Source organism: Temnothorax nylanderi, unplaced genomic scaffold (assembly GCF_030848795.1).
Source record: "Temnothorax nylanderi isolate EJ_2023f unplaced genomic scaffold, tnyl_v1.0 TNYL_tig1317_pilon, whole genome shotgun sequence".
NCBI lineage: Eukaryota > Metazoa > Arthropoda > Insecta > Hymenoptera > Formicidae > Temnothorax > Temnothorax nylanderi.
Genome location: NW_027250379.1, coordinates 9,180 through 23,251, shown reverse-complemented (window position 1 = coordinate 23,251; position 14,072 = coordinate 9,180). Strand labels below are relative to the sequence as shown.

The following is a 14,072-nucleotide window of genomic DNA, read 5'->3' as shown; positions in this document are numbered from 1 at the left end:
AAGCATCTCTGCAATCGGGATATAAACCGCTCAAACAAGCTGCATATCGTGATTTGGAGAAATCACGACATGTTGATATTGTCTTTGAAGATCATGAGAATGAGTGCATTTAGAAGCTCAGAGAAGATTTGTACTTAATGAGATAATAGATGGTCTGCAATTCAGAAGAATTAAAGTAAACGATACAATTTTAAGTGCAACAAGAAAGATTCCTGTTTTAAAACTGTTGAGGGTGATGTTGCTGTCCTCCACAATATTGTACAGGACATGTAAAGTTTTTTTTGTTGGATACTCTTTTACACAGATGGAAGACGTCTATCAGTATCCTCTGCCTTTTCAGAACTAGGCATTATACAATTAAAAGATATCAGGAGGAAAGGCGTGTTTTTCCTCTTACTGAAGTTGTTGCTAAATGCTGGCTTATTCCCGATGGAGAATGTTTTTTATGTTTTCCGTTGCTTCATACTATGCCTCTCCTCAACTAGTTTTTCTTTGTCTCCTTCTGATGCTGTATAGTTGATAAGCAATGTAAGTAATGTAGTCTATTAATATTTCTGTTCTTTCAGTGTAATGGTATAATTATCACCAATGATAATTATACCATCCCAGTGATTTATTGTATATTCTAATTTGTTTTCTTGTCTTTTTCCCTTCTGTATTTGCATATGTGATAAAGTTAATTGAGCTGCTGTATAGCAAAATTGTATTTTAGAGCTTGAACAACTGTGATGTAGAGTATAAATTTATTTAAATGAATGTAACATAATTATGTTACATAAAATTTGGATAATATGATAGATGTTCTGTTTGTGATTCTAATTTCTAATTAAAATTATTAATAAAAACAGTTTTTTCGTATTTGTACGATAATTATCAGTTTTTTATGTTTCTATTATTGATCTCTCTCCTGATGTGATAACAATTAATGTTTCCATACACTTTTAGTTCTTTCCCTTTTTAAATTTTATCGTGTCTTTTTTGCAGTTTGTGGTGTTGAAATTTTAACACACGAAGGAAAGAGGCTAACTTCTGATGACGATGTATTTTATGCTATTGGTCTTACCCGATGGTTCACAACTGAATTAGATGAAAATATGGAAGTACAGACAAAATGGCCTCCTAGATCTGTAGATGCCGGAAGCTTAGTAAGGAAGGAAAAACCGCCTGATCCAAATTGGGGAGAGGAAACCGTTTTGATTAAGAGATTTTATGGTAAGTAGGTTTTTTATGGGAAAGGTGGGGAAAAATTGTCAACTTCTTAAAGCATAAATTGTAATGGGTTGTGTTCCAGTGATATATATAATAATTCGAAGCACCTTCGTATTTCATGCTAGCAATATGTTAAAAATCTCAAATTTTCCATGTTGTATAAAATTACTCTTTCAAAAAATATAGGGGAGACCGGGCTAAACCGCCAACGGGGTTGAACTGCCAAATCAATATCTCGGAACCTGTATATTGTGCGAACTCGCTATTAACATTGTAAACGCTGCTTATGATACCCATGTGACCAACGGAGTTTCGGCAGGTTACCTGCCGTGTTATGATTTTTACGAGGGCAAACGTGTTTTCGGAAGGTGAAAGTGAAATTTTCTGCGCGTGGAAATATTGTAATATCTGCAATAATATTTGCTCTCCAAATCTCGAGGTACGTGATTATAAAGAGTAATGCATGCTGAACACGATTCCAGTGTAGTTTTTTCATTATCGTTGATGTCTAATATTTCGTGGGCGATCAAACCTGAAACTTATGTTTGGGGCTTATCCGCCAGTAAGCACCCGGGGCTGGTCCGCCAGTCTCGTCACTGTGGCGCGCCGGGCGCACGACTTCAGCTCACGATTTCAGGTTAGGTTGTGACCGGACGGCACGAGTTAAGCCCGATTTCGGCGGATAATATCCCTATCGAACGGTCGCCACTCGGTTTGTCGGTGGTCGTCGGATTCTCACCTTTCCTCTTCTTGCGGTCCGCTCGCTCTTGCTCCCGCTGCTGGCGTCTCTCTCGGGATCTTCGGCGCCTCTCTCGCCTCCGTCGGCGTTTCGCGTCTCGTTCCGCCTCACTGTCGTCCGATCTTGCGTTCTCCTGGATCGCTCGGTTACGTTCTGCAGCCGCCCTGGCCGCTCGTCTTTCACTCACCCCCGTAGCCGGGGCTGCGTCACCTGCCGTAGTCGTTCCCGCCAGGGTGTCCCCCGCAGCGGCGCCAGCCGGCTGTGCTGCGGTTTCCATATCCCGCTCTGCTGACTTCGGCGTCTTCTCCTCCGGCGGCATCTCCGTTGTCGCTTTGGCGCCGGTGGTCAGGTGTTCTCCCTCGGGGTTGATCGCCTCGTCCTCCGAGGTACTGGCCAATTCCACGATGGGCGGCACGTACGCCTCCCGGCACCGGGACATATCTTTGCCCGGATATCTGGGCGTGCGGCATGCGGTTACCGGGGATATCGAAGACTCCGGGTCGGATACGTTACCCATCATCATTGTATATATCCCCGCGCCAGTTTCTTTTTGTCCACGGTCCCCTTCATCCTCGTGGCCCTTGGCTCGTTGGTCTGCTTTCGGCGGGTCGTCGGGTGATCTCACCTTCTGCTCGCCGCCTCGCGCTGGCTTCGATGTGCCCGGCCTGGCCTCTTCTCCGCCGCCCGGTTCCTCGGTGGGCGGGTCCTCCAGTCGCTGGGGTTCGGTCGTTACCCGTATTCCGTCGGCCGTGACCTCTACTTTGGCGGTGAATGATCGCCGGGGAATTCCTGCCGGCCATCCCACGGATGTCATGATGGTGAGCGTGGGGCGGTCTCGCGCGTCATCCGCTCCTGGTATCTCCATGTCGCGCACCACTTCGACTTGGTGGTCGCGCTCTCTCTCGCTACGCTCAATGATATCGAGCATTTGGCTCACGCGGTCGCGGGCTTGCTGGGCCTGCTCCGCCGTTATTCGCGGTGTGGGCGGGAGAGTGTCCGTGTACCTCTCCATCAGTTGGACGGCCAATTCATTATACCGCCGGTTAGCTCGGTAAATGCGCCTGTTGAAGATGGCCTGGAAGCCTGCCTCCAATCTGGCGAGTTGGTCCTCGCTCATGTCCGCGATGTCAATGGGCGGAATGCTCCCACGTCCGCTCTGTTCGCTCGCCATGGTGCGACTGTCAGTCCGCAGCCTGGCTCTCGGCCTTATATAGGGGCTCCTAATCCCCACTCTTTGCTCTTCGCTCCGTGCGTGTTCGTCACTCCAATTGGCCTTTCGCTCTCCTGGCTCCGCCTGCTTGCGCGTTCTCCGCGTGCGCGGGCTCGTTACGCCCGGCGTTTCGTCGGTGTCCTTCTGACCTTCGCCCTCGGCTGACCCTTCCGGATCCGGAGGGGTTGTCTCCGAACGTGCTCGTTTCCTCGGCGTCTTCGAATATCGCCTAGCGAACACCGTGATTCGTCGGTTAGCTCATCGGATGGTCGGAATTTCCCGGATCTCGGTGACCGTAGGCGTATCGGTCCCCGTCCTTGGGCTTTAATTACGAGTTTCCTCAACTTGCGTAATTCCTCGTACTCGGAACCTCGCTCGCTGTCACTGGTTACCGCGGGTCGTCTCCGTCGTCGCTTGCTCTTACGGGTCTCCCGCTCCTCGTTGGCGCGTGGTCGCTCCTCTCTTCGTCGAGTCGGTTCTCTTCCCAGTCGTTTTGTCTTCTCCGGCTCGGAGTCGTCTCTCCTCACCGGTTCGTCGCTATCCTTTACCACGGACTCCTCAATGTTTCCGTGGGCGAGATTGGATCGCTTCTTCGCCGTGGGAGGCTCTGGGCTCGGCGGCACGTAATCGCTGTCGTCCGTGTTCACGTATACGGCACTCACGGTTTTCGTTTCCGCTTCACTTTCGCCGCGCTCCCCGTTATTCCCGCACCTGGGGTTTATCAGCCTCGCACTTACTCGCGCACTTCTTTCGGGTTTGTTCGCGAACAACACTCGGCGCACGTTTCCGTCTCGACCGCGTGATTCCCGATTCGGTTCGATTTCCCGTATCCTCTTGAGTAGCCCGTTGGTCTTTGCGCTCATCTCATCCAGCGTTCCTCCCGTCGGTCTCCTCCGGGTGTCGTTGGTTCCTTCCGTTTTCTTCAGGAACTGGTAATGCCACATGAGCAGTCGGTGAAATTCTCGCGTCTCCTTATCCTGCAATTCGTCGTCGAGTGGTCCTCGGAATGCGATCTGGATGTCTTTCCCACACGTCATCACCATTTGGTACCTTACGTGGAAATCCATTCCGAGCACTATGTCATAGGCTAATGCGTCGACTATATAACAGTCATGATCGATTCGGTCTCCTTTGTATCGGCACGTGATTCGTGCTCTGCGTTTGACCAACGCTCCTTTGTTTGTAAACGCACCTCTTAACGTAAACGGCCTCACTGGTTTGTCGATCGTCTTGTCGCCGGTTTCGTTGAGCTGTTGATGTAGTTTTTTCGTGATCGCGGTAATCTGCGATCCCGTGTCGATCAACGCCTGCACTTGACACTCCTGAAACTGCAGTTCAATCGTCGGTGCTTCCGCGCGCTTCAGATCCTCCTCCGATATCGCGCGATCGATTTCCTCTAGCATCGCGTCCTCCTGGCTCGTCATGACGCAGCAGTTCGGACTTCCGCGTGACTCCCCGTTATTTTCGGGTTCCCTTTTCTTCTCCTGAGTCACGACGCAGCAGTCTTTGTCGCTTTCCTCCGACGATGAATCTTCATCCTTGTTGTCTTCGTTCGCCTCTCCTCTCGCCGTGATGGCCGCGAGGTTTCTCCCGCGGTACCTTGGCGCACCTGTTCTCTCTCTTTGTTTCCCGCCTTCGGGACTGGTTTTCTCGGATAACTGTCGTTATTCCTTGTGTACCGTGTGACGGTTGGTCGGCCTTCGTTGTCATCGCTGTCCGGCCTTTCCACGATGTCCACATCTCCCGCCTTGGCCTCGGATGGCTCCGACTTTCGCCAGCTGGCAGACTTGGTTTGCGGCGAGGGCTTCGCCGCGTCGCGTCTGGCGAAATTGTCACGTCGGGTGTCCTCTCTGGCGTAGGTATTCCTCGCGGTGTTTCGATCTCTCGTGTAATCCGTTCGATTGACTGGCCTCTCCGACACTTTTCGTGCTTCCACACGCAACTTTCTAGCTGCTCTCTCGTTCTCGAGGGTATCGAGCATGTCGATCATTTCGTTTACATTTCTCACGACTGATGGACGCAATTCGCGCGCGATGTCTCCCTCAAAGTGCTCGCGCAGCGTTTGCACCACCTCTTCGTCTGACATTGGTGGAATCAGGGTCCTGGCCTGTCGGGCCATGTCGAGTGCGTATTCGGTCATCGTCATCTCACCTGGCTTGTATTTGCCAAAGTACACCGTTTGCCTGAATCGCATCTGAGCCTGGCATCCCCAGAAATGTTTCTTGAATTGCTCTTTGATTTCGTATATATCCTCCGCTCGCTGTAGCTCATGCCACTGGCTCGCGGCTCCTTTCATGCATTTTCCAAAGTAATGGAATTGTTCCTCCTCCGAGACATTTTCATATCTCGCGAGTTTCTCAAATTTCTCGATGAATCTGATTGGGTTCTGTTTGTCGGATTTCCCTTTAAACGATAACTCATCGAACGGGCTTTTGATCCAACCACCTCTTGGTAATCGAGCCTGGAGTGGTACCATTTCTACTCGTCTCTCCCCCGCGCTGGTGTTCGCCACAGTACGCACGCTCGTCTGGTTGTCTATCGGGACTCCTGCCCGCCGGACCGCGTTCCGTATTCAGTGTTGCGGCGGAACCACGCAATCTCCGAATGTTGGCTTTCATCTCCTCCAGCTCTGCCGTCAAGAATTGTACCTGTAGTCGGAGCTGTTGCTCATTCTCTGACATCTCCATATTTTTCTCGGTGCTGAGGTTGATTACCTCCGTTTGTTCCTCCCTCGGGAGAACTGCTAATAATTGTAGCTCGTTGAGCCTTTGCTTTTCGAGTTCTTCTCGAATTTCTTGCTCCGTCAACGCCGGTCCTTGCGACCTCGTTGTCGTTTTCGTCGGGGTTCTCCCCACTGTGGCCATTCGTCCTGAACGCACACAGTTCGTCCGTCCTCTGGTTCGTCCTTTCGGTCCTATGGTGACCGCTTTTCTTCTCTTTCGGTGAACTTTGATTTCGTCCCGTTCGTCCGTTCGACGCCTCGACACGGTTGTTTTGGACGTGCGCGTTATGTGCGTTACGCCCCCGAGTCCCTCCGTCTCACGTTGTTACGACGTCGTAGACCGTTTCTCCGTTCCCGCGTTGCTCCTCTTCGCACTTGTACGCTTCTTCTTTCTTTACTCTTCTGCGCTGTTGCTTCTTCTTGAAGTATGGCTATCTGGCTCTCGACTTTATGCGCACTCCGCGATCGTACACTTTTCGTACGAGTTGTTATACCGCGTCGGCTTATTTGCCTTACGATCTCGCACTTTTCGCGCACGTTGTTAACACGCCGATCTGCACTTGTCTTCACGTCGCCTTGCCGAATACTCTTGAAGTGTTTCACTGTAATCCTTTGGCGTGCCGTATGTTTACGCGCACTTCCCGTTAAACACTGCTGACACTTACGTATCCTGTCACGGTCGCCATTCACGAAGTTTTCGGGCCTAGGGAATCCTGTTGCGTTCTCCAATTTGAAGTTTGCGTGGTCGGATCTGTCCCTTCGTCCTCGGGGAAGCTTCACCCCTGCAGGTTCCGACACGTCTGTCGGTCAGCTGGTGTTTCTTCGCGTTCCTCGGTACTTAACACTGTGACCGGACGGCACGAGTTAAGCCCGATTTCGGCGGATAATATCCCTATCGAACGGTCGCCACTCGGTTTGACCTTCAACTACCGAGAAGGTAAATTTGCACCAACGCCCTGTTTCTCGCCAAGACGCTAATGTTGTTCCTGAATTTCAGGCTGATGTCCTCACTGGATCACCGTTGCTGTATCCCGTCTCCAGATCCTCGCATAATTGCATACTGGATAAAGGTACGTCTCGATAACTTATACTAATTACGTGCTAACGTTCTTCTTTTGTTGCAGGCCCTGCCCAGGATGGATCGTCGTTGCTGCTGGTCGTCTCCGGATCCTCGCTTTACATCGCATACCAGATCGCCGCTGGACAACGAGGGATCATCGCCAAGGAACAAGGTAAGTAGAAGGTAAGTGCACTAATTGTATAATTAATCTTGAGACTTTGTTTAAGAATTCACTATTCTTTAATTTCCGATCGTTATTTCAGCTTTACAGATCGTTTCACATAAATAAAGGTGCTTCACAATGGAGTCGCCACACTTCGGTGTGAGTCGCGCTTTATTCACAATAAATTTCCGCAAACACTGTTTTCATCGATCGCAATGGATTAAATATCACTAATGACGATGTTCGTACCATATCTCGTAGTCGCGAGACCCAATGTCCACGATTGTAATATACTCGATGCGCACTAAGTCGCCACCGCTCTATTTCGTTATCACGGATTGTTATTTCGATAAATATTATCTTTCACTATTGTTAAGTGAATGTTTAACGCGCGTTCACGCGGGAGTTCCCGATTGTATTGTATCACTGTATGTTAACTCGGTGTTATTCTCTAGCGCTATCCGTTGCTACGCGAGACACGTCCGTACTCTACCGTGGTACTCGAGAGACTGCCTCGAGTCCCCGCTCTCGCTCGGGCTCCCCACTTTGCCGGAAGGGCTCCCTACTACGTCGGACCATCCCCACTCTGGAGTTGTTTTCGTCGTTCGATATGACGTCACAACTTTCCCTTTACGCGCAGCGCGTGATTATCACGCGTGTCCCCCGTGCCCCCTATACGGATGCTCCCGGGTGGAATTTTCCGCGTGCGGTACTACGTCGCAGACCTCTTCTCTCGATCCCGCTGCACCAGGTTTTCACCTTTGCCGTTTCTGCAGCGCCGTCGACGCCGACCTGTGCGCACCGCCTCCTAGATGGTCCCGATGCCGATTCCGGGTCGATTCCCTGCAGATGTCGTTCGGGTCAACTTTCGAGTGTCGGCCGTTGACGCCGACCTGTGCGCACCACCTTTTAGACGGCCCTGATGCCGATTCCGGGTCGACTTCCTGGTGAAGTAGCCCGGGGACACTTTTAAATGTCGGCCGTTGACGCCGACCTGTGCGCACCACCTTTTAGACGGCCCTGATGCCGATTCCGGGTCGACTTCCTGGAGAAGTAGCCCGGGGACACTTTTAAGTGTCGGCCGTTGACGCCGACCTACGCGCACCTCCCCTGAGATGCCCCGGAACAGAATTCCGGGCCGACTTCCTGAGGAAGTCTTCCGGGCGTACCCTTGATGTCCGGATGTTAACGCCGACCCTATGGGTGTGTGTCCCAGGTCCTCGAGATTCGATCCCTAGGACTCGTTCCTGGAGATTGTTGTGGTCCGCCCTTTTGTCGCGCGGATACTTACGCTGACCTCCGCGCATCAAACAAAACGATAATATCGGCGTAGACCGGAAAACTAAATCAAATAAACCTTACGGTCAGCGGCGCTTACTGTCTAATATTAATATATATAGCCACACGGGCTCGCGAGACTTATAAACTAACTTCTCGAAATCCTATGGTCGAGAACGACGAAAGAATGGAGTCAACAAAAAACTATGCGTGAGAGATTAAAAGACGAACGAAAATGGAATCCTCCCAGCGGTGACTCAGTCGCGTTGTCGCGCCTTGATGCTCGCCTCATTCTGTTTCCTCATCGCCGCTCGACGGACTCTGAAAGTCGTCGGACGGCTGATCGATCGGGCCAACCGGCGCCGGAACCCACACAATGGGTGGTTGTATGGCTATCTCCGGACTGCCGGCGGGCGGTTCGGAGTCGCCAGTCGAGGAACCCCCGGGCGTAGGTATCGCGGGTATGTCCCGCGGACGCGCATCTTCACGCCGGGGAGGTACGTCCGCGTCGCTCGCGGCGCTTGGTGGCTCCACCGTGCGCTCGATCACCACGCGCGGTGATCCCTGCTTGCGTACGATCGCCCTCAGTTGAGAGAGCGGTCGCAAGGTTTCCCTCGAGCGTGATTCTGTCTTCCTTTGCACGTGCGTCAGTTTGTGTAGGAGGGAAATGGTACGCACGTATCGTCGCAAAACGGGTGTTTTGGCCGACCGAAAAGATGGCGGACCGTTATTTTCGAGATCGCTCACGCTCACGGCACGTCGGCGAGGTACGGCGAGACACGGCACGGCTCTGAGATCCCGCGATTTCCGCGCGAGAGTTGACATGCCGCGCGCGCGGTAGATCGTCCCGACTCCCGGCCGCGGTAAATCGTCGTTGTTGGTCGTTGTGTCAGTGACAGTCGCGCGTGCGACCGCATCGTCCAGCGTTCGCCGCATCGTCTCGGCGTCATTGTCGCCGCCGTTGTAGTGGTGGTGGTGTCGCCGGTGTCGGTGGTGGTCATCGTCGTCGTCGTCGTCGTCGTCGTCGTCGTTGTCGTGGTGGTCGTGGCCGTCGTCGTCGTGGTGGTCGTGGCCGTCGTCGTCGTGGTGGTCGTGGCCGTCGTCGTCGTGGTGGTCATGGCCGTCGTCGTCGTCGTCGTCGGCGCGTCGAGGAATCGAGTCGGTAAAATGGTCGCGCTCCACCGCGAGCTTTTCTAACCCCCCTGTCGCTATTTATCGCTCCCCCGCGAGAAACGCGGCTTGGTTAGGTTGCTCGAGGGTCCGCGCTGATCCTATGGCACCGGAACGCTGTCACGCGTATTCCCCGTGGTTGCCCGCGTTGACAATGTGACGTGCCGTTGGGAGTTTACGATTTGGTTAACCTCTGTATTCACGTGCCTAAATTGTTTTATGGAATAGGTAAAACAATTATTTTTTAATAATGTTTTGCATAAAAATTTTAAATAAATATTTATATTTTTCTCTTAAAAAACAATTATTAAAATGTATCCTATTATTTTTCAGGATTAGATGTACGTATATGTATTGAAAATGCAGTGTGGCGGATTAGCCCCGGAGGGGTGGCGGTTCAACTCCGGCATTTTTGAGATTTCAATTTTTCCACCGTTGTCGTTTTTGCTCTATACCGGTTAAACAAAGCAACATAGATAAAAATTTCCTATATAAATTTTGTAGCTAAAGGTTCACTCTTTACAGTGGTATACCACATTTAACTAAAATTATATATTTTGTTGTTAAAAATCGGCACCGAAAAAAAACTGGCGGTTTAGCCCCGGTCTCCCCTACAGTTATTTTTGCAAAACTATTTTTGAGTCAGTATTATGTCTCTTTCTTAATTTTACTATACCATCAGCAATTGTTCTTGTTCTGTCTAGTCATTTTTTCATAATTTAATTATTTTTCTTGTAATGTTTTTGTCTGTTTTTTTCATGCTAATTTAAAAGTGTTAAATCTCTACGTTTCCTATGTTAAGCAGTCAATGAATTAAGTGTTAAACATTTTTTCTTGTCTAGATTGCTTCCCAGCTTTTGTAATTAAATAACTTCCATAGGGTTATTCTATTTAGATCTGTAACAGAAGAAATTATTTTTGGAGTAATTGATTAAGTAAAATGTTCAACAAGTTCTTCAATATTTTGTCCTACTTCAATACTTTGATTTCTATTCAATAAACTATCATCGTCTATATTTTGATGATCAAGTGTTTCTTCGTTTTGATACAAGGATGCTTTATCTTTGTAAGATTTATGCAGAGTGAATCACTAAAAGTGTTGCAGGCTAATATTTAAGTACATGTTGTTAGTTAAAAAAATCAAGGTGTTTTTGGAATGACCTTAACAACTTTACTTTAGAAAATTAACTTTATCACAAAATGCCCGCTACCAAACAGTGGAAAATAAGAATTTCATATCTTGTTGAGTTTTAAAAATATTAGCTTGCAATACCTTTAGTAATTCACCTTATATATGGGCGCTTAGTGTTATTTAGAAGTATTTGTCATTACCATTTGCTTAGTTTGTTTAGTTATCTGATATTTGTTGCAGATTTATATGAAAAGGCTGCTGCTTCATGCAAGGGACATGTGGAGGATTCCAATTATGAAACAGATAATCGTGAATTAGGTAGAGGGCACAGAATAAAAAGAAAGGTGCAACACTTGGACACTGAGTCAGAAAAGGAATCAGATTCCGGATCTGAAGAATTTAGTGTCAAAAAGAAGCAAAAGAGTCTAAGCAAAAAGAGTCTTCCAAAATCCAAAAAGACGGTACCAACACCTCCTCCTGTTCCTCTTGTTAAATCAAAAAGATTTCTTACATCTCCGCATAAATTAGTACGGCAGAAGCAGCATTCTCCCCAGCTAGAGAAACAATCAACTTACAAGACAATTGTTTGCAAATCCTCTGGAAAGAGTGACGGAAAACAAGTTGTCAAACGTATCTTTAACATGAGGGAAAAAATGCAGAAAGAAAAAGAAAAAGAAAATGCGCTTTCTAAAAAAATTTGTCTGTTACGAAGTAAAAAACTTCAAAAACCTTGCAAGGATAAAGCATCCTTGTATGAAGATACAGAGATGTTTGATCAAGAAAATGTGGATGATGATAGTTCATTGGATAGAAGTCCAAGTATTGAAGTAGGACAAAATACTGAAGAAGAACTTGTTGAAAATTTGAATGAATCAATTCCATTGAAGAATATTCCTGAACAACGGTTCTCTACAGATACCGAAGTTTCAGCCAGCTCATCTAAAGATTTTGTTTTTAACTCAAGTGAATTGATGAAAAGTAAACCTTTGCCAAGTCTGCCCTGTCCTGCCGTAGGCGAAAGCTCATCCTTCAGTGATAAGTCGCATGCTAATAATCATTGTTCGTTTCGATCTGAGACGTCGGAGAAGTCTGGAAGCAGTTGTGCGTCTCAGAGTAAAAAATCAGGTAAGAGAGTAAAGTAAAAAAATTATTTATTGTTAAGAAAAAATTAGTTATTGTTGTACATATAAATTTTATTTTATCATGTTTGTTTTGATTTGCAGATATTTCTCTTTCCGATCTCGTCCCATATAATAAAATAAAAAAATAATTAAAACAACTGAGTAGCAAACTGGATATTTGTTTACTGAATCAGGAGAAACTAAATAGGCATTTACTTCCGGGTGAGAAAGTTATTAAAAGACCCACAGGATTCCCTTCACTTCCAATTGAATCTGAACAAGAGCTACATGACTTGGAAACATTTTTAGCTAATGATGAAAATTTATCAGCGGCAGTAAGTTTTTCATCGTGTAGTATGCTTGGCAAAGGTAATATCTACGTTTTAAATAAATTATGTATTAATTTTTTATTTCTTTCTGCAGAGTATGTATCTTGGAAGATTTGTGGACAGAAATAATCTGGAGGGTTCAGTCAGAAAATTATTACGAAATGTACTTCGTAACAATGTGGCAAACAAATTCAGCTTTCAAGGAGCCAAGGGAAAACAAAAGTTTGATGCACTGAAGACATGGGAACTTATTCTAGGTGAGCAAAAGTACTGAAGGTATTGCCAGGTATTTTTGTGACTTGAAAGCATTACATTTTTGTTCCCAGTGAAAACAGTCAAAATGATGTCAATATGACGTCAAAACCGTTATTTATCGTATTACTTTCTCTGTTCTACCTGGGGGTCGATTGTGTACTTTAAAATTTAGTGGAAATTACAAAAGTCAACGAATTTACTAGAATATTTATAATTTCATTGGTCAACACCTGGTTTATTACTGTATCTAGTTCTTCTAGTTTTAATATTGATATTAAGCACTTGGCTTGAAGCATTAAATAATTTGTCACAAGTAAATCATAGCAAAAATGAATAAACAAGCTTTTGTTGGATTTTGCATATTTTTAACATATATTTTTAACTGAAAAAACAAAATAAGTTTCACAAAACTTGTTAAAGATAATTGATGTCTTAAATGGTCTTAATGGCTATATTGTTACATTTAATAGTTTAAATAAATATATTTTTAATGTTTAGGTGCACTGCTGTTACATTATGAAGCAGAAGATATATCTGCGGCTGAACAGGTTGCAAGTTGTTGGCTGGCCAATGCTCCATGGCGCGCACAAACGGATGGAACTAGCAAGCTACTTCGTAGCAAGAAATTGGATTAAAGATTCCACATTTTTGGGACATATTTTCCCATATTTTGAGAAATTGCACACGTGATATCCAGGTTTTTATTATATTATAGTAGTGAATATTTTTAATAGTATCTCAATCCGAGTTGGTTTAATCGAGATTCAGTCGCGTTTCAAATTTCTGTTTACGTGCCATAAATAATTCCGTAATTTATCGCGTGGTCCTTTGTACGAAACAGTCTGTGTTTGCATGTATCAAGGTTTGCATATATGAAATACAATGCTGTTAACCATAACCGACAAGTTTTATGGACCAGACTGTATGAAAGAAAGGAAAGTAGATAAACGGAACGACATTTATTACCGGCGACATTTAAGAAATCTTATCAATGATTAATGTTCAATCGACGGTTGTGGTTGTTTCTTTCTGGATATTACCATGTGTAACGTGCACGTGTTTTTTAGCGTATTAAGTAAAGATGTTCGTGTAGAAAGGGACAATTTTTTTTGCCATAAGTTACGTACAATCCGCGAAAGCTGAACAGGTTAATTTGTTGTAAAACTATTATCAGAAGTGATTTTTTATTACTGTAGATATCCGCTCAGCTTCAGCTGAGTGGTTTAAAATCGACAAATATTTACTTAATTTTATGTTCTTGCGTTTACCTTTTACTTAATATAATTAAATTATGATAATATTTTCTGTTATAATGTATATTTGTGTACGTGTGTGTATGTTTCCTCTTTTTTCTTCTTTCTTTTTAACGTACTTTTAAACGTACTAATTCACGAAATTGATCAACTATTTAAAAAAATTATAAAAAATTGTTTAAATTATTTTGGAAACGTATGTGTTATTATTTATATTTTTTGAGAATACTTTAAGTTATAAAAATCTATTTTGACGTCTTACTTATATTCTTATCTCTCTTTCTTACTATATTATAAGAACTTTTGCCAATTTTTTAAACATTTGATCATTTTTGTGAGTTAGTTATAATAATAAATACGAAATGTGTCAGTAGATATTCCTTTAAAATAGACTATGGTAAAGATTTGGTTTTCTGCCAAACGCCTCTGTA

At 45.8% G+C, this 14,072-nt stretch overlaps 1 protein-coding gene and 1 long non-coding RNA gene across 2 annotated transcripts; both read left to right on the top strand.

Moving 5' to 3' along the window:
* The first annotated feature begins 996 nt into the window (after positions 1-996).
* Positions 997-11,825, top strand: LOC139787181 (uncharacterized). The gene is made up of 2 exons (XM_071726274.1): positions 997-1,212; positions 10,924-11,825. The coding sequence occupies exons 1-2, from the start codon at positions 1,095-1,097 to the stop codon at positions 11,823-11,825; spliced, it is 1,020 nt and encodes a 339-aa protein (XP_071582375.1). The 5' UTR covers positions 997-1,094.
* A 228-nt stretch (positions 11,826-12,053) lies between these two features.
* On the top strand, positions 12,054-13,725 carry LOC139787182 (uncharacterized). The gene is made up of 3 exons (XR_011722546.1): positions 12,054-12,139; positions 12,228-12,390; positions 12,887-13,725. It is a non-coding gene; the product is annotated as an uncharacterized lncRNA (long non-coding RNA).
* Positions 13,726-14,072: the final 347 nt, after the last annotated feature.

Coding starts and splice junctions, on each gene's coding strand:
- LOC139787181 (XM_071726274.1), top strand. CDS start 1,095: ATGGAAGTACAGACAAAATGGCCTCCTAGATCTGTAGATGCCGGAAGC. Junction 1,213..10,923: donor TTTGATTAAGAGATTTTATG/GTAAGTAGGTTT, acceptor TATTTGTTGCAG/ATTTATATGAAAAGGCTGCT.